Source organism: Bos grunniens, chromosome 18, assembly GCF_055505025.1.
Source record: "Bos grunniens cultivar Pamir isolate PY7600 chromosome 18, Bosgru_T2T1.0, whole genome shotgun sequence".
Lineage (NCBI taxonomy): Eukaryota > Metazoa > Chordata > Mammalia > Artiodactyla > Bovidae > Bos > Bos grunniens.
Window position 1 is genome coordinate 10,915,421 of NC_141182.1, and position 27,788 is coordinate 10,943,208.

A 27,788-nucleotide genomic window follows, 5' to 3' on the forward strand; every position below is an offset into this window, starting at 1 on the left:
GCCACATGCCAAGGACTTCAAAGCAACACGGGCTGGCCTGGGGGCACTGTGACCTAGAGTTCTAGAAAGATCTTTGTCATGTCTGGGAACTCGGTGTCCCTGGCTGACAGCCTGCAGACAGGGTCTCTCCCTTTTCTGCCAGGGCAGGACTTCTCAAAGGAAGACACCTCATCCAGCTAACCAGGACTCCTAGATGGCTTGCAGACACACACTGAGCAAATTCAGGACACATTCTGTCCCCGGGATGTTTCTCAAGAGCATTTAAGCTCATGCTTCAAAGACAGAGGATGGACATCGGTCTGCTTCCAAGGCGGGCAACTCTAGAGAAGGACAAGGATTAGGAAGTGGTGCTCTATATACAGTCAAGAATCTATTTGCAAGGCTGGTCTAAAAAGTGCGTATTATAGTTTCCCATCCTTGGTTTTAAATCATCTCACTTTTATTACTTTTGAAATACTATTTATTTGGCTATGCTGGTCTTAGTTGCAGCAGTCGGGATCTTCGGATCTTCTTTGCAGTATGTGGGTTCTTTAGCTGCGTCATGCCAGCTCTTAGTTGTACGGGGAATCTAGTTCCCCGACCAGGGATTGAACCCAGCTCCCCTGCATCAGGAGAGTGGAGCTTTGGCCACTGGACTGCCGGAGAAGTCCCAAAATCATCTTGGTTTTAAATAGCTCCCAACTGCCTGGGTTTAAGCCCCCGCTTCGGTCCTAAAATGTACTGGGAGTGGCCTGGGCCACATACTGAGATGGCTGCCCATGTGCATTTCCAGCAGCCTGACCCTCCCCAGAAACTTACCCTCCTGACCCTCAGTTTCCTCTCTCAGGTGGGGATGGTAAGAGGACCTACATCCTGTAAGGATCTGATGAGTGTGCCTAGTACAGAGCAAGTGCTCAAGAATGGTTAGGTAATATTTCACAAGATCATGGATTTTCTTCATTCTCAAGATTGTTAGGGCAGTCTGTGAGCTCTAAAGAAGTTTTCTGAAATGCTCAGAGCAAATGTATGCTGCTGCTGCTGCTGCTAAGTCGCTTCAGTCATGTGACCCCATAGACGGCAGCCCACCAGGCTCCCCCGTCCCTGGGATTCTCCAGGCAAGAATATGAGTGGGTTGCCATTTCCTTCTCCAATGCATGAAAGTGAAAAGTGAAAGTGAAGTTGCTCAGTCTTGTCTGACTCTTTGCGACCCCATGGACTGCAGCCTACAGGGCTCCTCCGTCCATGGGATTTCCCAGGCAAGAGTACTGGAGTGGGGTGCCATTGCCTTCTCCAGAGCAAGTGTATAGGGCGTGGCTAAGTTCCCTTTCCCTCACCCACACTGACTTCTCCATCCTCACTGTTTACTTTTTAATGAAGGGAAGTCTGGGGAATTTCTCAGAATAAGCAGGAGAGTGACACAGGCTCTCCTCGCCCTTGCAGAAGGAAGACAGCAAGTCCAGCTGCTCACTCAAAAGCTGGGGACAGAATTAGCCATGGGAAGACAGAGAGGAGGTCCGTGGGGGCAGAAGTGTGTCTGGTCTTCTACCCAGAACATAAGGACCATGATAAGTTGCTACCCTACACAGAGAACACAGGTGCCGGGAAAGTCTGGAGAGAAAAAGTGAGTTAAGCCTGTGATGCCAGTAATGCCCATTTCTACAAGGTGGCGCCAGGGAAAAGAGGTGACCTTCATCATATCCTAAGATAACGAGAGTTAATGCAAATCATTCTTCCAATTAACACCTGCCTACTAAACATCTATATATGCCAGACACTCTCTGAGGCCCTGGGAAGTTAAAATCTGATACTAACAGGTCCCTCTGACAGTCTCAGAGCAGAGAAAAAGAACCAGGAGGGCTCTAAAAGGCCCTGCAGGAAGCAGTCAATGGCTCTAGGCCCTGGTCTCCATCTCCATGAAAGAAGTGGTCTGGATGGTGGGTCTGTCATCTCTTTCCCCACCAGCCATCCTTGGGTTTGCACCTGAGCCTCCAGAGCCCACGGGACAAAGTTCCACCTTGGACACCAGAATCCAAGGAGCAGTGAGAGAAACCAGCACAGAAATGTCAACTTTGGGATTTGAGTATGACTTTCAAAAAGAAGGTTGTGTGCTGGCTTCAGGCCCATCCCAAACTCTTGCAAAAATGGGGGGATGGTACCTCCCCTGCCACCTGTGTGAGGTGGGGCAGTGTGTGTAGGCAGTGAGATGGGGCAGAGGGTGGATGGGACACATGCTGGCCACAATAATGTATCTTTTCCCCAAGTGGGCGAAGATTAATTATAAACCAAAGACCTTGGCGTGCTGAACAAAAGCAACTGGTCCCCAGCAGCCTGCACCTTGCTAAGAGAAAAGGCACCCTCCAAGGAACATGGGCCAGAAGAAAACACACAGCTTCAAACCTGCCAACCCCTCCTGGGCCCCCTACACCTTCCCTCCTACAACTATTCTGCAGAGTCTCAGAGACCAAGGTTTTAAAAGTCCTTCTAGTGGGGTATATTTACTAAAAAAGAAAAGGTTCCTGTAACCGGCATGAGTCATCACAGACAAGGGGAAAATCAAGCAGGTTGTTTGGGAACGCAGGCACCTGCATCATTGTCACAGGTCAGGAATGACACAACCCTATTTCACTCAGGAGGGGACAAAGGACGAGAGAGCAGCATGTGGTGGCATGCCGAGTGGACTCAAGGTAACTGTCCAACACTGACCACGGATATTTACAAGAGCCCCGACTCCACTCTGCCTGATTTCTGACAAGGCTCCATCAAGATCAAGGGTGGTAAGAATGTGGGAATTGGGGGCTTCCCTGGTGGTCCAGTGGTCCCCTGCACTGCAGGGGACATGAGTTCAATCCCTGGCTAAGGATCTAAAATCCTGCATGCCATGGGGCAACTAAACCCAAGCACTGCAATGAAAAATCTGCATGACACAACAAGACCCTAAGTGCAGCAAGTAAGAGCCAACACAGCCAGATAAAGAAATATATATAAAAAAAGAAGGCAGGAACAAGCTCCACTCTCTCCTCTGGTACCCACGGCAGACATCACAAACCAGTCACGGCACTTTCCCCACTGAGTCCAGACTTAACCTCAGAATCCTTCTTAATCCACACCTCCAAATAGCCCCTGCTATCAATCAACTGACAAGAAATATTAATCCAGTTTAGGACTTCAATTTCTGCCTGGTTGAAGCTGTGGCTAACATTTCTTTCTTTTTTTAACTTGGAGTATAACTGCTTGAGAAAACCATAGTTCAAAATGACAGATGTACCCCAGTGTTCACTGCAGCACCATTTACACAATAGCCAGGACATGGGAACAATCTGAATATCCATTAACAGATGCACGCATAAAGAAGATGTGGTACATATATGCAATGGAATATTGCTCAACCATAAAAAGTGGTTAGTATTTCTTGCTCCTCAGCAATATTCACTTTTGGGAATTTTTCCCAAAGGAAAAACTCAACAGAATTAAAAAAAAATTACAACATGTATACTCACAGATGTTCACTGTCAGTAAATACCAGACTGCTTCCACTTTTCAACAAAAGTTGAGTAAATAAGTAAGTAGCACCTACATTGAACAGTTCCTACACGGCAGGCACTTAGGATACACAGTATTTTATTTAATTTTTACAATTCTATGAGTTAGATATTATCATCCCCAATTTTCAGAGGAAGCTGAAGCTCAGGGAAGTGAAACAGCTGGCACAAGGTCACACACATCATGGGGTGGGGCTGAGACCCAAACCCATGTTTAACTCCACACCAAGTCTTCATCAGGGGGATGAAAACCACACACACACACACACACACACACACACACACAACCCCACATCCACTGAACAGAATAGTATTCAGCCATTAAAATTACGAAAACTGAAAACATCTATGAAATGTTACATAGAAGGACCCTGAACCTCTGCAATGTTTTGTAATAACACGTATCATGCACCCAGGGCTCCAGGGGAATTAGCAGGCTTAGCTGTGTGATTAACCATCACTCGAAGTGAAGCACAGTGAAGTCGCTCAGTCGTGTCCAACTCTTTGCGACCCCATGGACTGTAGCCTACCAGGCTCCTCCGTCCATGGGATTTTTCCAGGCAAGAGTCCTGGAGTGGGTTGCCATTTCCTTCTCCAGGGGATCTTTCCGACCCAGGGATTGAACGTGGGTCTCCTGCATTGTAGACAGACGCTTTACCGTCTGAGCCACCAGGGAAGTCCTTAATTTTGTCCTAACCAATTTTTCAGCGCCTGGGGATAAACCACCATAGGGGAAAGAACAGAGAGCCTGGAGCTTGTTCTAGGAGGGACTCTCAAAAGGCAGGGTCCCGGGGATAAACTACCACAAGAGAAGGACAGAGGCAGGGGGTGTCCCGCAAGGCAAGAGACTGAGGGAGGGAAGATCTGAAAGGCTCAGAGGTCCAGGGCACAGGCAGCCTTCTCAACAGCACCACTGGGTGTGCGGGTCACACTTGGGGACCTCTCTGGACTCAGCGCTTGGGCTCCTTCAGTAAAGACCTGCACGGCTCTAATCTGATGTCCCCAGTCCCTGGAAACCGTCTGCTGTGAGTGTCAGGAATCACTGTGTGGACATCAGGAGGCCCACCACTGCAGGGGTGGGGGGTGGCGGCAGGCAGGCACCACGCCAAGGCTGGCTGGCCCAGGGCTGGGACCCATCTGGGATTTTTTAGTGACGGGAACCCAGCCACAACCTACTGGCAGAGCTCTCAACTTGTGAAAGCGACTTGCATTTACATGCCGGGCTCAGGGTGTGGGCATCTTCCTCTTTCTCCCATGAGCTTTTAACCTCTTGGTAGCAAGAGCATAGAACCACGTTCCCCACTGCCCTCCCCTGAATAAAATGACCTCTGAGCCCCATCACCTGGCTTCTGTCTTGACACTCATCCTTGGCTTGAGGTGGCACCCCTCCAAGCCTCAGTTTCCTCATCTGCATGTTGGACACATCATGACACCTGCCCCTCCACACAGGATCCCGGCACCACCATTCACAGGTAGCTTGGGACTTTAGTGTGTGTGTGTGTGTGTGTGTGTGTGTGTGTTATATCTGGTTGTGCCAGACCTTGGTTGTGGCATATAGGATCTAGTTTCCCAACCGTGCATCAAACCCACGCCCCTTGTATTGGGAACATGGAGTCTTAGCCACTGAACCACCAGGCAAGTCCCTATGTTTTCAATACAGGATTCGATCACCGGAAAGCCCCCTTGCGTGAGTCCAGGCCCAGGTGAAACACATGAGCACAAAAAGCCCTTTCTGGTTCTGAGAAGAATAAACAGCCAAACCACAGGCTTGAAGAAGCATAAAACTCCCCATGAGGTAGAGGTAAGAGAAGTCGCTTCAGTCGTGTCCGACTCTGTGTGACCCCAAAGACGACAGCCCATCAAGCTCCACCTTCCCTGGGATTCTCTAGGCAAGAACACTGGAGTGGGTTGCCATTTCCTTCTCCAATGCATGAAAGTGAAAAGTGAAAGTGAAGTCGCTCAGTCTTTGACTTAGCGACCCCATGGACTGCAGCCTACCAGGCTCCTCTGTCCATGGGATTTTCCAGGCAAGAGTACTGGAGTGGGGTGCCATTGCCTTCTCCGAAAACTCCCCATAAAAACAGCCTTTTCAAAGAGGGATGAGGCATCTAAGCTGGTCCCCGAGTGGCGGGCAGCACTGATGCTCTGCAGGCGGGGGCAGCAGCCCTGTAAATCTCCTGACACCAAGGTACACAGGTTCTCCCCGCTGATCCAAACAGCTCTCACCTCTGCTTTCCACTGAAACAAAAGAAGAGCCTGTGGAAATTCCAATTCACCTTCAAGCCCCTCCCTGAGTGTAAATGGCTTCTACAACTTAATTCAGCCCGAAGAGCAGTTGTTGAACATTTACTAGCTTTTGTCCTAGAATACAGAGAAGGCAATGGCACCCCACTCCAGTACTCTTGCCTGGAAAATCCCATGGATGGAGGAGCCTGGTAGGCTGCAGTCCATGGGGTCGCTAGGAGTCGGACATGACTGAGCGACTTCACTTTCACTTTTCACTTTCATGCATTGGAGAAGGAAATGGCAACCCACTCCGGTGTTCTTGCCTGGAGAATCCCAGGGACGGGGGAGCCTGGTGGGCTGCCGTCTGTGGGGTCGCACAGAGTCGGACACGACTGAAGCGACTTAGCAGCAGCAGCAGCAGCAGCAGCAGTCCTAGAATAAGGCACAGACTAGAGCCTACGTGAACAGATCTATTTCTTCACATTTTAGCATGTTTTAGTACTTTTCTAGGTACGAGAAATGCAAATAAAGCAGCCATGGTCCTTGCCCTTGAGATTACTTTCTCGGGCCATTTAATTATAATTCAAGGAATTTGAGCTACAGGACAAACACAGGAGCAATTAATTCTGATTGAGGCTGGTAGGAGAATGGGATTAAAAAATCAGGGTTGTCTTAATGTTAATTTTTGTTTTTCATGTGTCTGTTTTTCACCTGTGTGTTCTATTTGGGAAAATTTCTATTCATATTTTGGCCTACTTTTGTTTTCTGAGATTTGTGTGTTCTCTTTTTTTGACAAGAAGGAAAGCAAAGAAACATCAGAGACATCTGTTAGATTTCACTCATTCAGCAATAATGTGTGTGACTTTTTTTCTGCATGGAATCGTAGTTCATAGTACTGAAAGTATATGTTCTAAAAGTTTATACTATGGGTAATGTAATGGCCACATGCATTATACGTGTTTTCAATAAATCTGTTTTATTCACATTTGTTAAAAAAAAAAATCAGGGTTGTGAAGGATGATAGGCGTTCATCAGTCACTAAAAGGAGAAACCTTTTCATTTTGTTTTTCTTTCATCCTTCCAACAGCTATGTGAGAATCTACATTCTCTTTAAGTGAGAACAGCTTCTACGGATAAAGTTACTTGCCCGAGGTCCTAGGGCGAAGGGGCTTCCCTTGTGGCTTAGCCGGTAAAGAATTCGCCTACAATGCAGGAGACCTGGATTCGATCCCTGTGTTGGGAAGATCCCCTGGAGAAGGGAAAGGCTACCCACTCCAGTATTCTGGCCTAGAGAATTCTGTGGACTGTTATAGTCAGTCCATGGGGACGCAAAGAGTCGGACACAACTGAGCGACTTTCACTTTCACTAGGGCGAAAGGTTAATAAAGCTGGAATATCAACTTGGATCTCACTCCCCTTAGGCCCATGATCTCTTCCATTTGACACAGCAGTATTTAAAAAAGAAAGAAACACTGTGCAATGATGTTCAGTTTCCAGTTTCAAAAAAAAAAAAGTTCTAACATCAAGGAAGATTAAGAACCAGGTCAGTATTTTTAAAAATAAATGTAAGATGTTTGTTTCCTGCAGATCTTCTCAGAGCCTTTAACGTGTCATGCGAGTCTATAAAAGTAGCTTCCAAAAGGTATGTTGGCCTCAGAACATTCTTCTTGGTGCTAGAGGACTTTGGGAAACGTGTAGTGGGCTGAAGTGGCAGAGTCGGGGTCCCTAGCCAGTCTGCAAGCACAGGGGACCTTTAGCAAATTCCCCAACTTTCCCCAGTCCTCAGACTCCTCATCTATAAAATGCAGATGATGGCAGAACTGGCCTTGTGAAGAAGAAATAATTTCAATATGTGGAAAGTCCTTCAAAGTGCCAGGCGTAAGGCAAGGGCACAGTAAAACTCTTGTTATTAATATAACTACCACACTTGTACATAAACATGACCCTCCTGGAAGGGAGTTAGGACATCTGGTCCTGGCCCTGTGGGTGGACGGGTCCAGCGTGTAAACTGCCCCTGCTCCTGGGGTTCAGAAGCCTTCAGGATACACGTTACACTGCTGGCTCCATGCAGTCACTGACAGGCCCGTCCTTCCCACCTTCACTTTCCCTTAGAGGAAACACTCCCTGCTGTTCTCTTCCCAGAGCTGAAAGCTGAGATGTACCTCCGGGTAATTGGTTCCGTGAGCATTCATATGATGTTCAAAAATAAAAAAAGAGATAAAAGGACCACGTGAGTACAGAGCTTCTGCAAGGCCAGCACAATGCTCCATCGACCGAGTCCGTTTCTAAATCGAGACAGCCTGGCCCGGCGCAGGCTGGTCTCTGACGGGGCTGCTGCATTGTCCCTCTCACCCTGCAGCGGCGCCGGGACAATGGGCTGGGTGTTGTGTCGCCGGCACCAGCCAGGCATTTCTGTGCGGCAGACGACGGCTGTGGCGAGGCAGCCACGCACCCTGTCCACTCAGCGCATTCCAGGCCCAAGTCTGGGTGCCACCCTCGCCCAGGCTGGCACCCCGCTGCTGCCCCCAGCCTTGCTGGCCTCGTCCTGTTCTCCACCAGCCTCAGAGGCTGCTCAGAATCTCAGCCTGGCTCTGAACACAGACTAGGGACCCGCCATCAAACCTCCTGACTTTTGACTCCTCGGGGCTCCAGACCCAGGCCGGCTGCTTGTTAGCCATGGCTTGATGCAAGTCTTATTGCTCAGGGCTACGCTTAGGGTTACTCTCCTAGCTGATGCACCTAGGCACAGGCCCTAGGTGAGGTTCGGATTGTTTTGAAGTTAGCACCAGCAAAGGTGAGTGAGTCTGGAACCTTCCTGTGTTGCTGATGGATGTTGACTTTTGTCCAAGCCATTTGTAAGAGTTAGGCAGGATGGTTCAAAAGTAAGATTCATGCCCCAGGTCAGGGACTCAGCATGTGGACCTGTCAGCCCCCAGGGAAACTAGAAAGCTGTGTATCACAGTGGTGTCGAACCAGGAAAGCTGGGAGTAATCGCAACTACACTCCCAGGATGCTGCCAGACACTGTTCTAATTGCATTTCCTGATAGTCGCTCATTCAATCCCCACAACAACCCCAGGAGGCACATACTATACCAGCCCTGCTTCGGACATCAGGCCCAGAGGAGAGCAACTTGCCCGGGGCTGCACACTGAACAGCAGGGCTGAAACCTGAACTCACTCCATCTGGCTCCAAAGGCTACACCCCCAGACCCCTGCACGGCACACTGTCTCTTCTACTGACAAAGTAAAAGGTTCCTTTAAAAGTAATACACTATGATAAACAAAGTACCCCCTAAACAAATGAAACTATTTCAGAATATGTACAAACAGGACACAGCAGGTCAACTCATCCAATTCTTTTTTTTTTTAAGAAAAAAAATTTTTTTTGATGTGGATCATTTTTAAAGTCTTTATTGAATTTGTTACAAGATTGTTTCTGTTTTCTGTTTTGGTGTTTTGGCCAGGAGGCATGTGGGATCTTAGCTCTCCAATCAAGGATTGAACCCACACCTTCCGCACTGGAAGGCAAAGTCAACGGCCAGGGAAGTCCCAATCCAACTTATTTTTAAATGAGGAAACTGAGGTCCAGGAAGGGAGAGCGACTTGCCCACGAGCAGGCAGGTGGCATAAAGACCCATGCTTCTTGATTTCAGCGGCTCTACATTCATTTATGGGCTTCCCCGGTGGTGCAGTGGTAAAGAATTCACCTGCCAATGCAGGAGATACAGGTTCGATCCCTGGGTCAGGAAGGTCCTCTGGAGGAGAAAACGGCAACCTACTCCAATATTCTTGCCTGGAGAATCCCATGGACAGAGGAGCCTGGTGGGCTACAATTCACGGGGTTGCAAAGAGTTGGACTTGACTCACCAACCGAACAACAACATTCATTTACATGCTCTACAGACAGGGAAGTCTGGCGTGCTGCAGTCCATGGGGTCTCAAAGAGTCGGACACGACTGAGCAACTGAACTGAACTGAACGTTTCATACAAAGCATAAGGATGTGGAGTAGTTTTATTATTACTAAAAAAAGGCCAGGAATAATCTTAAATTAAAACTCAATCCATTTATTCTTCACATGGAAATAGTGGTAAAAGGCAGCTGGGGATGTGATCCTGTCCCCAAGATAAGGAATCCAGAATGGCCATCTGGAGACCCCTTAAAGAACATCTGCTCTGAGTGCCCCCCCGACTAAGCAGAGGGGAAAACTGACCTGCCAGCATCAGCAAGATTTTAATGACTGTCGGAAGATACCATTACAGCAGTAAAATCGACCCTCTGTAACATAAATGGCTGTATTTACAACTGTAGTATAAATGTGAGGTCTTGTAACAGTTTCAGGTAATAAACCTTTTTAAATGAAGAGGTGGGAAATGCAAAAGGTAATGGTCAAAATATCACATTGCACCTGCAGTTCAAGATCAAGCAAGCATCCGCTATGCTCTTCATATACCAGCATCCTTTTCTTTTAACAACTGGAATCAGTTCGGAGCTGCCAGTCATGAGGCTCCACACCTCCCGGCCCCACAGGACATGCATGTGACCTCAGCTGGGCCAACTGGATCGCTTTAAGGGAATGACTGACACTAAGGGAGGAGGAGTCTCTCTTCCCCCGGGATCAAGACCCAGAACAGCCACCAGGCCTGGACCATTTCTCCTGCTGCAGAGGCCACCTGGGGCCAAACACAGAGGAGAGAGAAAAGAGAAAAGAAGAGAAGCTACGGCTCAGCTCTGGATCCAGCCACACCGCAAGCGGGCAACCCCTGCAACTCCTAGTTCAGAGAGCCAAGCAATTCCCATTTTGCTGCAATATGTTAGAGTTTACAAACAAATGAATTATAATCAATACTCCCAACTGAAGTCTTTCCACCAAAAAATCATATTTCCCCAAACCACTCTCCACCCATTTCACCAAACTGAGAAGAGTTTTAGATGTAACAGGAACTCTGCAAACTGCTACTAGGGACAGAGTTTCCTTTGGGGGTGATTTTAAAAGCTCTGGAATTTTTGGACAATGGCGGTGACCGCCCAACATAAATGTATGTCACACCACTGAACGGCACACCAAAAGGGCTAACATCTTACGTTATTTCATTTTACCACAGTCTTAAAAGTGGAAAGAAAACAGGGGTTCTGCAGGATTCAAAGACCGCCCCCACTGGATGCGCCCCAGCAAACACCCTCTCCCAGTGCGTGCTGTTCTTCCGGCCATGCCGGGCTGGCTGATGAGAGGGCTAAGCGTGGATGGTGGACTCCAGCGGGAGACCTCTGATCGTGGACATGCATTCTTCTGCGTTTTCCATTCTATTGCCACAAAGGAGACCCTTGAAAGCTGGTTAACCATTAAAGCCTCCAACTGTCTAGGAGAAAAACAGCCCGAGGGGTTGAGTAGGCGGCTGCCCAAAGAAAGGGTGCCAGTCCTAGACAGGGTGCCAACTGCAGTATTCGCTGGTAATGCTGATTAGACTAGGAAGTGAATGACATTTATGGAACATTTGCCACATCCCAGGCATAGTGCTAGCCCTTTAGGAGGTAATTTGACAGCCTATACCTTTTTATGTTCAATATATATCTATTTTTTAATTTTTGGCTCAAATATTTTAAAATTTCATTTTATTTATTTTTGACCACATCAGCACACATGGGAACTTAGTTCTCTGGCCAGGAATTGAACCTGTGCCCCCTGCACTGGATGGGAAGAGTCTTAACCACTGGGCCACCAGGGAAGTCCTAACCTATTCCTTTTTAAAGGGATTTTCACCCCTGTTAACTCCAGAACACTCCCCCTCCTGAAAGGCACGTTAAAGAAACAGTTCAGTGTAGGGCGGGAAGGAGCTGAACGTATTAAAATGCTGGTTGGAACGTATTATTTATAACAATAAAAATGGGAAGCAACTAAGAGGCCAACACCGAGGGGATTTTCAATCCATCACAGTACACTTGCAAAACCGGACTTGTTGGCAGCCAGAAGAACGTTCATTACAAAGACTCTGCAGACACATAATTTACGTAATTATGTTATGTTAGGAAAAAAGAAGCTGATTAGGTGTGATTCATAGGCTGTGACTGTAGCAATGCAGAGGGGAGTGCGTTCACCCACAGGACTGGGAGGAGAGAAGGAAAAATCGGCCGTAATAATGGAATGATAGGAGTTCTCTCCTATTATTACTTTTTAACGGAAGTTTTATTTGGGGATAGTTGTGGATTTAGAGGAAAGTTGTAAGAGACAGCACCAAGAGTTCCTACGCACCCCACAGCCATTTGACAACTGTGAACATCTGAAGTTACCGTGGTGTGTTTGTCACAGCCAGGAAGCCAACACTGGAACACGACTACCAACTAAACCCCAGACTTCATTCCGATCTCACCAGTTTTTCTAGATTTCACCAGTGTGTCCTGGATCCGATCCAGGACACCACACTGCACTCAGCAGATTTGTGTGTGTGTGCGTTTCTTTTTTTTTAGGATGCAATGGCTTTTTGTATATTCTCAGATATGAGCAACCAACACCACAGATTTTAGAACAGTTTAGAATATTTGCATCACCTCTAAGGAAGCCCTGTACGAGTTAGCCATCCACCCCCTATCATGGGTTTTGGGAAATCCTTCTGCAAGATGGAGATCCCTTTGGTAGGGAGAAAACCCTCTCCCCTCCACCTCCTTGCCCCAGTCTATGGTTCTGGAATTTGGACTTTTTTCTGTGACTTTATTGACTTGCTTCTTCAGGCTATGCTGGGTCTTCACTGCTGCGCGGGCTTCTCTCTCGTTGTGGGGAGCCGGGGCCACTCTCTAGTTGCGGTGTGAGGGCTTCTCTTGTTGAGGAGCGCGGGCTCTAGGGCGCACAGGCTTCGGTAGTCGTGGCTCCCCAGCTCTAGAGCCCAGGCTCAATAGTTTTGGTGCACAGGCTTAGTTGCTCCACAACATGTGAGATCTTTGCGGACCAGGGGTTGAATTCATGTCTCCTGCACTGGCAGGCAGATTCTTTACCACTAAGCCACCAAGGAAGCCCTAGAATTTGGATTTTTTTTTCTCAGCATGACCCCAGGCCCTAGCTTCAAATGACCTGCTTTGGAAATTTCCAACAGTGTCAATTTTTTTATGTCCAGAATGCAAAAATACAGAACTTTAAAATGGGAAGCTCTACAGGTAGAGCTGTTTGGAACCCCAGGGACAAAAGCAAGGGTGCACTATTTTCCCCTCTTCCTCTAGTCTAATAGGGACACAGGAGTAAATCAGCTACCACCAGCGCCCAGCTACTCAGTCTAGGGATCTTTGCCATTGCTGATGCAGCCATTGTCATTCTAGGGTCATCAAAGTCATCTTTAAACCCCTGCTGGTGCCCATGTGATTGACATTTATTCATTCATCAAATGTCATTGTGCTCCTACTGTGTGCTAGACACCATTCAGCGGGCACTCGTGAACTCTCCCTTTGCGTCCTCATGGCCACGGCTGGAAGCCCTCCATCACCCACAGGAAGTGGCGCCATTTTGGTCATTCCTCCAGCCTCCTTCTCCATGAGCTGCCTGCCCCACCCAGAAAGGCAGACACCAGCCACCACGTTCCTAGTATTCGATGGTCAGGATCACAAATGCGGCTACCATACCCAGAAGGCAATTTGGGGTATCTCTCACCAGTGTCGCTGGTGGTCCAAGGACTTCGCACGAGACGTTCAAAGTCATGGACCAAGGAGCCAGGCCAGCCCCTTGTGTCCCTACTGGATGGTGACTCTTTGCGGAATGTGACCCCCACCCCCCGGACCCTAAGAGAACACAAAGACGGTTACCTGCACCACCTCCTTCACCAGAGTCTTGTCGGTGCCGGTCTTAGCGCGCTGCAGCCCGCTGACGTTCTCGCCGATCCATGTGATGAGGGCGAACTTGGACCTCTTGCTCATCGCATCCCCCGTGGTGAAGCGCACGAAGGCAAACAATCGGACGTCATCTGCACCAACAGCAAAAGGAAGGCATGGTGCTCAGTTAGAACACCCAGATCCACACTCCCCAGGCGGGGCTCTGAACCTCAAGGGCACCCAGAGCGACACAGAAGGAGCCACTGTTCCCTCCTTCGATTTCAACAACAGTGCTGGAGGCGGAGATGCCCACTTCACAGACGGGAGGCGCAGAAGGGCCCCAGGACGCTCCGGAGGCTGTACAGGCAGAGGGAGCCCAGGCCTCTCTGGCTGCCACGCCCGCCACCCTGCCCTCCCCTCAAACAGCCATGCCTCAAATTCTGAATCTGATTCAGGGAGCAAAAGGTGGTCAACTGTTTTTATCCCAAATCTTTGAGGCCCTATTTGGAACAGGAAAGCCACACAATAGAGAGACAGGACCGAACGGGGGTCGGGGGACAGGGAACAAAGACAGTGGCCCCGCTTCTGGCCTGGGATTCAGCTTGGGGCCCCCTGGATATTCTTAGATTGTGGCCATACAATTAGGCCAATCAAGAATTCTGAGCATTTTTCCACCAGGTGTGTTGTGCTTGTTACATGGCGGTGGAGGGCGGGGCGGGGGGGGGGGCGTAGGGGGTGATGCGTGCGCATGCGTGTGTCTCCACCTCGGCACTCCGGTCATTTGGGGCTGGGTGGGTCTTCCTGGTGGGATCGTCTCGTGCATTGGAGGACTGAGCAGCAACCCTGGCCTCTGCCCCCTCCATGCCAGTATCACACCCTCACCCCAGGATGACCACCACCAACGTCTCCAGCTGTTACCCAGTGTTTCCTGGGGAACAGAACCACCCCCAGCTGCTGCCAGGTGAGCACCAATTTCCAGACATACTTTATGTCCCCATTTAATCAGGACCCCTTTCAGTTTTGCACCAAAATCCAGCCCTTTTAGTTGAGGTCTCACATATCCTTACTCAGATTACTCCCTAAACAGTTCACATGTCAACTGCAGTTACCAGTGAAGTCTCGATTCAGCCCCTCCCTGATGATAGCCAGGACGCAGGCTGCTGCTCAGTTGGTTCAGTCGCTCAGTCATGTCCGACTCTTCGCGACCCCATGGACTGCTGCACGCCAGGCTTCCCTGTCCATCACTAACTCATGTCCATCGAGTCAGTGCTGATGGTTTGGGGTTAATCATCCTGTACCTGCCCCTTGACTCAGCTCATGCTCTCAAACGGCTTTTCCTTGCTGGCTTTAGGATTTCTCAGGGACCCAGCGACTCGTGGGGCTGTGTTTCCCAATCACTGTGTGTATCTGAATCACCTGACATCTCACTTAAATGCAGATTCCAATTCGGCAGGTCTAGGACGGGACCCTGGGGTCTGCATTCCTAACTAGCTCCAAGGTCATACTGATGCTGTTAGTCAAAGGATCACGCTTTGAGGTTTCACGACTTTACTTTCTTAAAACCAAGGCATCTTGGGCTTCCGGTGGTCCAGTGGTTAAGAATCCACCTGCCAATGCAGGGGACACAGGTCTGATCCTGCTCTGGGAAGATTCCACATGCCAAGATGCAACTAAGCCTCTTCACCACAACTGCTGAGCCTGCACTCCGGAGCCCGTGAGCTGCAACTACTGAGCCCATGTGCCGCGATTACTGAAGCCCTCGTGGCCTAGAGCCTGTGATCTCCAAGAGAAGCCACCGCAATGAGAAGCCCGAGCACTGCAACCAAAGAGTAGCCCCCACTCTCTCCAACTAGAGAAAGCCCTCAAGCAGCAAAAAAGACCCAGCACAGCCAATAAATAAACAAACAAACAAAAACCATGGCGTCTTGATCCTAGAATCATTCCAGGTGCCTCCATGTGGAATCCCACACAAAGTATAAAGTGAAAGTGAAGTCGCTCAGTCGTGTTTGACTCTTTGCAACCCCATGGACTGTAGCCTACCAGGTTCCTTCGTCCATGGGATTTTCTAGGCAAGAATACTGGAGTGGGGTGCCATTTCCTTCTCCAGGAGATCTTCCCAACCCAGGGACTAAACCCAGGTCTCCCGCATTGTAGTCAGACGCTTTACTGTCTGAGCCATCAAGACCACCAGCCCTCTGAGTGTGATGGAGACAGTCCACACTGGCTGGTTAGTACCTCAAAGCCCAAGTTCATCCTAGACAACAAGCCAGCCAGTCTAGCAGGGAACCATCTGACCTGGGGGAGCTAAGACACAGCGCTCGACAGGGCACGGACTCCAGATTCAAACTCTATATCCAGGCTTTTCTTAAAGGAAACAGATCATAATCGCCATTCACGCTGACACAGCACCCTTCAGTTTATGGGTTAGTATTCATCAGGTCTTCATAAGGATGCGGGGAGGTGGGCCATGGGGGACATCATGGTCACCATCATCTACATCCAAACCTCCATTTGGGAGATGAAGCCAGGAGGTCGTGTGACATGCCCAAGGTAATGCACCAAGGACAAGCCAGCCGGGAGCCAAGGTGTGTCTCAGGTGTGTCTGCCCAGCCCTCCGCCTTTAGGGAACCACCCCCCGACCTGGCCATGGGAGGCTGGCGGGAGCCCATCCCAGGACCTGACCACAGGGGTCAGTGGGTGACAGAGTGGTGAGGACAGAGAAGAAAGACGGGTCTCAGGGACACTTCATGGGCCAAGTTAAAAGGGGTTAGTGACGAACATACGTCGCACATGTATGCATGTGAGAGCTGGACCATAAGGAAGGCTGAGCGCTGTAGAACTGACACTTTCAAACTGTAGTGCTGGAGAAGACTCTTGAGAGTCCCTTGGACAGCAAGGAGATCAAACCGGTCAATCCTAAAGGAAATCAACCTTGAATACTCATTGGAAGGACTGATGCTGAAGCTCCAATACTTTGCCACCTGATGCAAAGAGCTGACTCACTGGAAAAGACCCTGATGCTGGGAAAAACTGAGGGCAAGGGGAGAAGGGGGTGACAGATGATGAGATGGTTGGATGGTATCACTGACTTGATGGACATGAGTTTGAGAAAACTCAGGGAGATAGTGAAAGACAGGGAAGCCTGGTGTGCTGCAGTCCACGGGGTCGCAAAAAGTCAGATATGACTTATCAACCAAACAAGTGACTGACTGGCTATGGGAAATGAGGAAGGAGAAGTCTGGGAACAGGAGACCACATGAGTGCCATCTCTAACTCCAGAGGAACCTGACTTAATCCCCAAACATCTGAGCCTCAGTTGGCCTCATCTGAAAAATGGGGTGATTTTTTGGTCCTCTCCATTTTTCCTTTTATGGAAGTAAATGTCACACCACAAAAAATTCACCATTTTAACTATTTTAAAGCATACAAGTCAGTGGCACTTAGGACATACGCAATATGGTGCCATCATCACCACAGTCTAATTCCAGAACATCTGCATCGCCCCCCAAAAGAACCCCCTACCCACCAGCCATCACCCCTACCCACCAGCCATCACTCCTCACCCTTCCCCCGTCCCCCCAGTCCTAAGCAACCACTCAGCTACTTTCTGTCCCTGGATTTGCCTTTTCTGGACGTTTTACAGATGGAAGGAACCCTACAGCATGTGGTCTTTTGTGTCTGCCTTCTTTCAACTCAGCATGTTGGCAAAGTTCATCCATGTGGAAACATGATCGGCATTTGATTCCTTTTTTTTTTTTTTTTTAATAGCTTGAAGGCTTTATTTATTTATTGGCTCCACTGGGTCTTCATTGCTTTGCAAGGCCAGTAGCGGCGAGCAGGGGCTACCCTTTATTGTGGTGTGCAGGTCTCTCATCACGGTGGGTTCGCCTGCTGTGGAGCAGATTCTAGGTGCACAGAATTCAGCAGTTGCACTGTGCTGACTCTAGGGCTTGCCAGCTTCAGTAGTTGTAGCTCACAGGTTCTAGAGCTCCGGCTCAGCAGTTGTGGCACACGACATGTCAGTCCGCAGCGTGTGGGATCTTCCCAGACCAGGGATTGAACTCATGTCCCCTGCACTGGCAGGCAGATTCCTATCTACTGCACCACCAGGGAATTCTGGTACTTTGTTCCTTTTATGGCTGACTAATACTCCATCGTATGGATGGACCACATTCTGTTCTATTCGTCCATGCACCCACTGATTGGTTTTTGGGATGTTTCCAAATTAGGTGATTTTACACCTCTCTTCTGCATCAGCCATGAGGATAAAATGGGATGTTGTGAAACCTGTCTGGCCCGACCCCGTAGAACCTTCTCCCTGGAGTGGAGCTGCGGGTGAGGTGTGAGCACAGGAAATAAGGCTGGTGGGGCTGAGGAACTGAAACTCACACAACCACGCACGGCCAGTACAGGAGCCCTTTCGTTCCCCTGTATTTCCTGGCACTGGAGGCTGCATTTGGGAAGCCAGTGCGTTCTTCTGAGTAGTGTTACTGGAGGATCAGGAGAAGCAGTTCCAAAGTGTTTAATTAAATTGCAGCGTTGACTTGAGGGGGAGGCGGACCACACATCTGATGCCTCCTGACTTGCTAATGCCAAGACAACACCAGCAAAAGAACTTGCAGCCTGTTTCCACAGCAACCACTCTATTTCCCTTTACCTCATTGGTCAGTCTGGATGTTTGGGATCCCGTGACCACACTTGGATCCCAACTGCTCCGTCACTGGCCAAAGCCACTGAGAAAGTTACAAACCATGTGTCCCAAGTACCAGCCTAAGACCTGTCACAGGACAGACGCCTTACCCCCAGCCCCAAGGACATGGCCGTAAGATCTTCCAGAACTGCAGGCCAGTGTCATTTAAATTATCACAGCAGGAGAGACCACTTTCCTGGGTGGCAGTTTGGTGCTTATCTGACATTGGTCTGGCCGAGAAGATTGCTGACATTTTTGAAAATCCGAGGGTCACATTTTGCTTACAAATGTCCGCTGCTCGGGATGTGGCATGACACTGAAAAGTCAGCGGAAAGTCTGACGTGAAAAACCTGTTGGTCTGGCAGACCTTTGCACAGCTGCCCACACAGACCTCCAGCCCTCACGCCTCCTGAAGGAGGTTCTTAGCCCATCTGACCTCCAGCTAGTCAACGCAGGAGGAAGTTCTCGTTTAGTCACTAACTTCCCTCCTCTGAACAAACTGGGCAGATCAAACACGGATGTGCGCACGGGTGTATCACCTGGAAGGGAGAGCTTGACCTCCTCACACACACGTATATGAAGTGTGTCTGTGTGTGCCTGTCTGTGTGTACGTGCATGCTCATGCATGAGTGTGAATGTATGTGATGGCGCCTACACACCGGGATAGCAAACTTGGCTAGAAGATTGGTCCTGAGGTTACTGCCACCCCCGGGGTGGCACTCGGGGGACTCAGTGGCACATCTTCCCAGTCTGGGGTTGAGGGGGCAGAGGAGTCAAGGTGCAGCTCTGGATAACCCCAATGGGGGCACCCAGGCCCTGAATTCACACCAGAGGACACACCCTGAGCCCCCTCTGAGAGAGGTCCCAGAACAGCTGTGTACACCTGCTTGCCCCCTGAACCATTCAGTCTCAACATTCTGGTCTACAGCATCCGGGTTGAATCCAAGTTTTGGAATCCACTGGAAACTCATCCCCATTCTGTCCCAGCTCTGTGATAAGACCAGATTCCTGAATGCCTCCAAGCCTCAAGTTCCTCATCTGCAAAATGGGTCACATATATCTCATAAGGCATATTGAGGATTAAATGAAAAAGAAAGAGCATGAAAGGCTTGGCTGATGGGGCTGGTGACTGTATTTCTCTCCCCACCTGTCTGGTGAAATGAGGTCCACAGTGGCCTCCACTGCCAAACCCCAGGGGATAGCCTCCGTGCCTTCTGGCCTCTGATCTGGCTTTCTGCATCCACCAACTTAACGTTCACTCTGCTGGGTCTCAAAGTAGGGGCCCTCCTAGGCACATGGTCATGGAACCGCTGGTCTCATGAAGATTTCTTGAGGGCCTACTGTGTGCCAAGCACAGTGCCAAGCATTAGGGGGCACAGATAAGATGAACGAGGGTCCTGAAGATAACAGAAGCTGTTCACTGAGAGCTTGCTACCCGGCAGGTGCCATCCTAAGCATTTATGTGTGACTGCACATTTTCTCATCGCAACCTCTCTATCTGGTCAGCACTGCCCACAATCCCACTTCACAGATAGAGAAACTGATGCTCAGAGAGGTGAAGTGACAAGAAACCAGACATCTCTTTTTCCTGGTTCCATCTAGAGCAGCAGCTCTCAAAGTGTGTTCCTCGGACCAGCAGCAACATCATTTCCCAGGAACTCATTAGACCGTGAATTCTGAAACTCTAGGAACGGGGCCATTTTTAAACAGAAGTCAGTTTAAAAGAGACCCTGGGGGAGATTCTTATGCCTCCATAGCCTAAGAACCACTGACCTAGAGGATGAGGTGAGGAGAGCAGAAGATGGGGTTTTCAACTCAGAGGACCTGTTCTCCCCTGGCTGGGAAAGAGGGTGAGACAAGGGTCTTGTGGGCAGAAAAGCTGAAACGCCCAGAGTTCAGCCCCACCCCCATCCCCCCCACCCACACCCTTTCATTTTAAGGAAGTGATCATATAAAGGAGCTTCCTGTATGGTCTGTCTTCTCAATGTTGTAATTTATAGAATTCGAGGCATGGTTCCTTGAGCATCTCACCATCAAAGACCACCAGGACTGTCCCCCAGAGACTCTCCCTCCCCTCGAATCCACAGCCCAAGACAAAGAAGAGTGGTCTCTAGAAAAAGGGCTGCTGAGTCACGGCACTACTAACAGCTTTTCTGTGACCTCTGTGTGTCTACTGACACACTTGTACACTAACTTGTACACTAATCCTTGTACACTAACAAGGATTCCCAAATGCATCACAAAAAGCCACATAGAGCCCCATCTCAGGGGAGCCCTCCACCAATGACAAAACAAGGTCGGGAGCCCCGTCCCCGAACACCGTCAATGGCCTTTGGGCAATGCCTTTGGGCCCTCGCTGTGGTGGCCTCAATTCGGGGCTGTGGACACCCTCCCCTTCCCGCCCAGGAAGAGTCTTGTCCATGAAGAGATGGTCCTTATAGGGTGTTAATAGAAGTCCCCTCTCAAAAGAACTTGACCCTTTCATTGGTCTATGTAGCCTCATCACAGGTCAAGGATGGGTTATCAGTGTGAAACATCTGCACCAGCCAATCCCACAGCCCTAAGGACCCCCAGGACCTAGAGACCCCAGACAGGGCCCACTTGGTTCAAAGTCCTGTTCCTCTTTTCAAGGCTTCTCACCGTCACATATTAAGTACATTAATCTGCAGCATAAAGTCACTGCATGTAAAGTTCTTGGGACACTGCCTGGCAGAACTGTGCTCAGAAACGCCAGCAGTGGTCACTAGGCGCTCTCTCCTCTGCAGCCCCTTCCTCCCCCTCCCTCCTCTATCACCCTCCTCGATCCTGCAAGGGGATATGAAGGACATGGAATGATACAAAGAGAGAGACATGACCACAGAGGGCATGGGAAGAGGAGTGAAGAAAAAAGGGAGGTCAGATGTCTCTGGAATCACCAAGGCCTCAGGGATGAGCTGCTCTAAAAATCTTCCCAAAAACTATGAACGGCACACAATCCCCACCAAGCCCTCGAGGACTCCCTGCCCTCCTGCACACCTCCCAGCCACATTGGAAATCTCCTGAGGTTCAGAATCACTGAGGGGCAGTCTGATCCGTCACACTCAATATTCTCGCCATGGCGACCCTGACACAGGATCCACATTGATCCAGGGCCCTCATCTTCCTCCCAAAAAGACCTGTCTTCCCTTCTACCTTTTCCCACAGCTGGCACTGGCCAGAGGACAAAACCCAAAGGCGACTGAGACTCTGCCATGAGCCAAACAGTGTGACTCTCTCTCACACTTTTGCAAATGTTTTGAGCAATTTTTTTTCATTACACACAAAACACATATGAGGTGTAGAATAACTAGAAATACAAACAAGCAAAAAAAAAAACAAAAAAAAAACCTCCCTCACCACCAAAATAGCCTAGGAAACTCCCTATGGAACCTAAGCAAAACTTTGGGGGCACGTCCTTTGATCTTTTTAGCTGCTTCCATACCTGTCCAATTCGAGTCACATCTCCAGTGCCAAGCACATAGCAGGCACCCAACAAAACATCTACAGGTCAACAGAAAGAAAAAAGAGAGACAGAAGTAACCATTTCATAATTTCCACCCACTGCTGAAGTTCAGAGCAAGACAAAAGAAAGGGGGAAGGAGACAGCAGGAAATTGCCCCAGAGTCGGGCTGAAGCTGCCCTTACCTTATATAGACTCCCTAAGAAGTTATGCAAACAAGGTTCAGTAAGGAAGAAAACAACCCACACACCAAAAAAGCTGAGCTGTCAGCTTCCACTGAGCAAGCTCCCCAGAGTGGGCATGAAAGGAAACAGGAAAGAATTCAAACATCCTGCCGCCTGGGGCAGAGGGACAGCTGGACAGAAGCCACAGCTGCATCATTTCCAGTGGGCTGCTAACAGGGGAGCCCAGGCGGCCACAGATGAGGACCTGGAAGTGGGGGGAACAGCCCCTCTCTCTGACACAGAGGACAAGGGCTCCGTGGATGTGTATACAGTCCTTGCATATGAGTTCGCACAGCCCATGCACATTGACGCTTTGTCCCACCCCTCCTCAAAGCAGGAGATATCTCAAATGATTCCTTTCCCATTGGATTTTTGTGAAATGAATGACCCCGCTTTCCTAGTCTGACACAGAACACAAGAAAATGGAGTATAGGATAACCAGAGGAAAAGAAAGATGATTCCTTCAGTAGAACCCTCAGGGAAGGACCCCATCAGGAGACCGAAACGATCAGGACAGCTAAAGGTTTTCCCCCAGTGACAAAGCACCAGAACTTTTTTTTTTATGATTACTTTTACTTCCTTAAATGGAAGCCGGTGTGCTACAGCCAACTGCATCTCCTGACTTAGAGAACCAGTGGTTGCAACCAGTTCCTGGAGGCTATGAGTCCACGACGGCCTTGTTGACAAGGAGACACTCTGGAGACACTGAAGGATTCAGCGCCTGACTGCCTGAGCACTACATGCCCTGGGCTACATCTCTGCATTCTCCTATAGGTTTTCTGTTTCTTCCGTTGCTGTTAGTCATTTGACAAACACTTGTGGTTCAAAGACTGCTGAATAAGATACAGTCCGAACCCTCCAAGAATACACAATCCTAGCAGGGCAAAAAAAGAAAAACTAAGCATGTGAATACAGTGAAGTTAGCACCATGACCACAAGGCATCACAGGGCAGAGGGGAACATCAAAGAAGTAAAGAAATTAACTCTGCCTGGGGGCAGTGATCAGGGCAGGCTTCACAGAGGCCACGATGTTGGATCTGGGTCTTGAAGGACGACCTAGAATTCATCTAGCTAACTGGGTAAAGAGGAAGAAGGGGGCTATGTTAACAACTTAAGAGCTAAATTCTAACAGAACTCCAAAGACAAGAGCACCAGCTTCAGTGGGCAAGTTCAAAACGCCTTTCTCTACCGGCCTCTCTGTTTGTGACTTGCCACTGGCTAGAGGAGCATATAATTAGCTTATTATTACTGGGTGTAAAACAAGAGTTGAATGGCTCAGAATGACATCTCTTAGGGCTCCTGCAGTCTGCTCATCCCTACCCCAGAAGGACAGGCATTTTGTCCCCTAGGAGGACATCTCCAGGCCCCAGAACCGTGCCTGACACACTGCCCACACTCAATAAACATTTCTTGAGTAAATGAGGAGCCTCTGCCCATCTATCTTAGCAGCTTAGAAGCATTTCAGTCCCCAGTCCTCAGCTGGGTCACTTCAATGGGAGATCTGTCTTGTAAGAATAAAACCAATCCCCTCCCCGGATTTTAAAGGTGTGCCTTCTAACGAAGAGACTGGGAGAAATAATCAGATGAGAACAGACAGGTAGCAATTGACTGATCTGGACAAAGGTGCCCTGTAAATAAAAGTGCATGGGAAGGGCAGCCCACCACCACAGTGTTGCTAGGATTAGCAATGCCTGCATCACGTGGGCCTTCTTCTCTCCCCTCCCTGCTCACATCGTCAAGCACGGTGCCCCAGAAGAGCAAAGCAGACACCAGCCCTCAGCAGCTCAGACAGCCAGGAGGCCCGGGTTCAAGCCCTGGCTCTGCCTCTCTCTGCTGTGTGACCAGGGACCCGTGGCATTCTGTCTCTGATCCTGTATGTTCTAAGCTGGGGGTGGGAGGGGTAGCTTCTCAGTCCCTGTCTCCGAGCCCCCTGCGTGGTGGGGACAAACACACAAGTGGGTTTCACCCCCCTGTGGCTGTTGACACTTGCAGCCCTCGAGTTCGCCCACACATTTACAGCTGATTCATCCCACTCTTTTATTGATTCACACAGCTACTAACCCACATGAATATCCAAGACAGACTTTCCCGTTTTAAGGACCCACTTCTGAGGAAAGGTTGCTGGCAACGTAATACTCCCCTGGACACCAGCTCGGTGCCAGGCGCTGGACTGGAAGATGAAAACCCAGCCGTGGGGGCTGGTGCCGGGTCTCGCCATCAATCCTCGTCTGAACTGTGGAAAGGAAAGCTCAGAACTGAACCTGGCACAGAGCCAGAGGCTCTAAAAATGGCACAGGGTGACGATAAGGATGTGGACGACAATGGCGGAACGCACAGGGGAGGCGGGAAACGAGAGCGCGCGAGAGCAAGTTCACGCGCGAGAGCAAGTTCATGCGCGAGCACGTGGCGGGGCTGAGCACATCTGGAGCACGTGGACCTGCACAGCCGCCCTGGGCAAAGGCAAGTCTGACATGAAGAGGAACATGGCAGAGCCAGAGAGGCCGACCTGGTAATGAACCACAGTAAGGCCAAAGGCGAAATTCCACAAGGTCGTGGACAAAAGTTGTGGGAATAAAATGCAGGCCGTTGAGGCAAAATCAGAGTTGTGGCCATGGCCCTGAGCCCCACCTCTGACCCCGTTCCCTGCACACTGCGAGGCCATCACACTGCTGGATTTCTGCCTTCCTCCCACCCCTTTTCTTCTTTACGTTTTAAAAACTGAGAGGTTTACATACCATAAAATTCACCCCTTATAAGTGTAAAATTCACTGGTTTTTAGTATATCCATGAGGTTGCGCAACCATCACCATTGTCTATTTTAGAACATTTTCATCACCCCAAAAGGAGACCTGGTGCCCATGAAGAGTCACACTTTATCCCTCATCCTCACTACTGGCAACCACTAAACCTGCTTTATATCTCCACGGACTTGCTAGCTCTGGAAACTTGAAATAAATGGAATCCCACGCCATGCGGCCTTTCGCGTCTGACTTCTCGGCATAATGTTTCACTCAGCAATGTTTTCAAGGTTCACCCATGCTGTCTCATGAATCAGTACTCCATTCCTTTTTATGGGTGATTAATATTCCATTCACGGATGGACCACATTTTGTGTATCCCTTCACCAGCTGATGAACATTGGGTGGTTTCCGCTTTGGGGCAACTGTGAATCATGCTGCTGTGAACATTCACGCACAAGTTTTTGTGTGTTTTCATCTCTCTCAGGTAGATACTAAGGCGTGAAAGAGCTAGGCTTAGCCTTTCAGGAACTGCCAAGCTGTTTCCCACGGTGCCTGCACCAGCTCTCCTTCCCCCCAGCAATGCACGAAGGTTCTGACTCGCGACACCTTACAACTCCTGTTATCACAGCCCCCTAGTGTGTGTGAAGTCACATCTCATTGTGGTTTGATTTCCATTCCCCTAATGACTACTGATGCTGAGCATCTCTGCATGTGTTTACTGGCCATGTGTATGTCTCCTTTGGAGAAATGTCCATTTGAATCCCTTGCCCATTTTCCAATACCAGTCTTGTTGAGTTGTATGAGTTCTTTACATACTCTGGAAGCTGGACCATTACAGGATGCATGGTCTGAGGCCCTCCCCTTTTGCGGGGGTCACTCCTCACCCAGGTACCCGCACGCCCAGTTCCTTTTCATTCAGGTCTTGCCTTCGTGTCCCCTCCACTTCAGGCCTCCCCTGACCACCCTGGCTAACAGCAGCCTTCCCACAATGTGTCTCTGGCCCACTGCTTCATTTCATTTTCCTAGCACTCATCTCATTCTGAAAAGACCACATTTGCTAGATTGTCTATTAGCTGCCCCTGCATTTTCTGTGAATGCAAGCTCTGTGATCTGGATTGCTCAACTTCCCTAGTGTCCAGAGTCCCTGGCACATAGTAGGTCCTCAATGTACATTTGTTGGATAATGAGTGTAACAAAGTGCCAAAGAAGAAAAGTTACTTTCCCCAAATCGAACACATGGCAGTTAGATTTTGCCAAATCAAGAACAGAGCAAGTGATGTAAATCAACTATATTTCAATATATATATATATTTTTTAAATTGGCTTCCCTGGTTGTCCAGATAAGAATAGATAAGAATTCACCTGCCAATGTAGTGCACATGGGTTCAATCTCTGGCTCGGAAAGATCCCACATACCACAGAGCAGCTAAGCCCCTGTGCCACAACGACTGAGCCCACGTGCTGTAACTACTGAAGCCCACGCACCTAGAGCCCATGCTTCACAACAAGAGAAGCTATCACAATGAAAAGCCTTCGCACCACAACTAGAGAGCAGCCCCTCCTCGCCACAACTAGAGAAAGCCTGCATGCAGCTGCAGCGACCAAGACCCAGCGCAGCCAAAAATAAATAAATAAAATAAAAAAAAACAGTGCAAGTGGCATTCCAGTTCAGGGCTACAAGAGCTCAACAGAGTGAACACAGGCCCTCCTTGATCAGGCAGGGGGCTCACAGGGGCTCACAAAAGTCTGACTCTTTTCCCTCCTCCCCAGAAGCCCCAGCATGTGACCCAGAGGGGCCCCTGGCCAGCCCCTGGCCAGCAGCTTCCTTTATTTTCAAATCCTGAACAATACACTCCATTCTAGAGTCAGGGTAGAATTATAGCCCAAAAAAGGGAAGAAAACTACTTCCGGGTCAGATCAGATGACCTCCAAGGGCCATCCTTTCAGTCAAAAGCAGCAGAGTCAGAAATCTTTCCTAGGAAAAATGGAGGCGTTTGAATTAAGGAGTGTTGCTCCCCAGAGACCATCACAGGTTTTCCACTTGAACAAAGGCAGAAAAATTACCTCTGAGCTGTGTATTCTTAGAAATGTGCCTCCAGCCAGAGGCACAGGCCTCCGGTCTGCCCCTTGGCTTTCAGAAAAAGAGCTTGTGGCAAACTGTTCAGAGAATAGCTCCTAAGAGTTCTTATTAAGGAGAAAAAAAATATTTTTTCCATTCTTTTTATTGTATCTATATCAGAGGATGAATGTTAACTAAGCCTATTAAGATCATCATTTCATGATACATGGAAACCAAACCATCATGCTGTACCCCTTAAGCTCATACAGTGGTGCATGCCAATTATTTCTCAACAAAACTGGGGGAGGAAGGAGAAGGGGAAAAAAGAAAAGAGCTCGCCCATGGTCTTCCCTCCTTGTTTCAAAAGAATTTCAGCTGCACGTGTTGGGAAGCAGCAGGGCGTCAGGAGTGTTGGCCGGAGGGCAGACACTGGGTAAGGAACACAGTTCCACCTCCATGCAACCCAGGGTCGGTGCTTTCCTGGCTCTGAGCCTCAGTTTTCCTGTCTGTGAAATGGGAATGACAATAGGACCCTGGTACCACATGGGGCCATGGTGTCATGAAATAAAGTGAGGATTAAATGACTCTGGCTGGCAAGACAGTAGCCCCCAAAGATGTCCATACCCTAATTTCCAGAACCTGTGACTCTGTGACTGGACATGGCAAAGGGCATGTCCATGGCACACTTTACAAGTGTGATTAAATTGAGGGTCTCAGCATGGGAAGATTGTCCCGGATGACTAGAGTGGGCCCAATGTCATCACAAGGGTCCTCAAATATGGAAGTGAGGAAAGCAGAAGAATCAAAGAGACGGCTTCATAAGAAGGACTCATCCAGATACTGCTGGCCTTGAAGATGGAGGAAGGGGCCACAAGCCAAGGGATGCAGAACCTGTAGAAGCCAAAAAAGGCAAAGAAACAGATTCTCCTTTCAAGCCTCTGGAAGGAATACAGTCCTGCCCACACCTTTATGCTAGTTCAGTGAGGTTGATTTTGGACTTCTGCCCTCCAGACTCTAAGACGAGAAATTGTGTTGTTTTAAACCACTGAGTCTGTGGTCAT

The 27,788-nt window shown here is 49.2% G+C and overlaps 1 protein-coding gene across 2 annotated transcripts in view; it reads right to left on the minus strand.

The window, feature by feature from the left end:
* The window catches only part of COTL1 (coactosin like F-actin binding protein 1), a 44,390-nt gene that overhangs the window by 6,211 nt on the left and 10,391 nt on the right, over positions 1-27,788 (minus strand). Inside the window, exons 3-4 of one of the 2 annotated variants that reach the window (XM_086350175.1) lie at positions 13,530-13,687; positions 11,605-11,734 (exon numbers count right to left, since the gene is read on the minus strand). In XM_086350175.1, the coding sequence (XP_086206301.1) occupies positions 11,666-11,734; positions 13,530-13,687 (227 nt within the window). In that variant the 3' untranslated portion in view covers positions 11,605-11,665. Of the gene's footprint in view, positions 1-11,604; positions 11,735-13,529; positions 13,688-27,788 lie in introns of those variants that run through there. The other variant, XM_086350174.1, reaches the window with a different exon arrangement.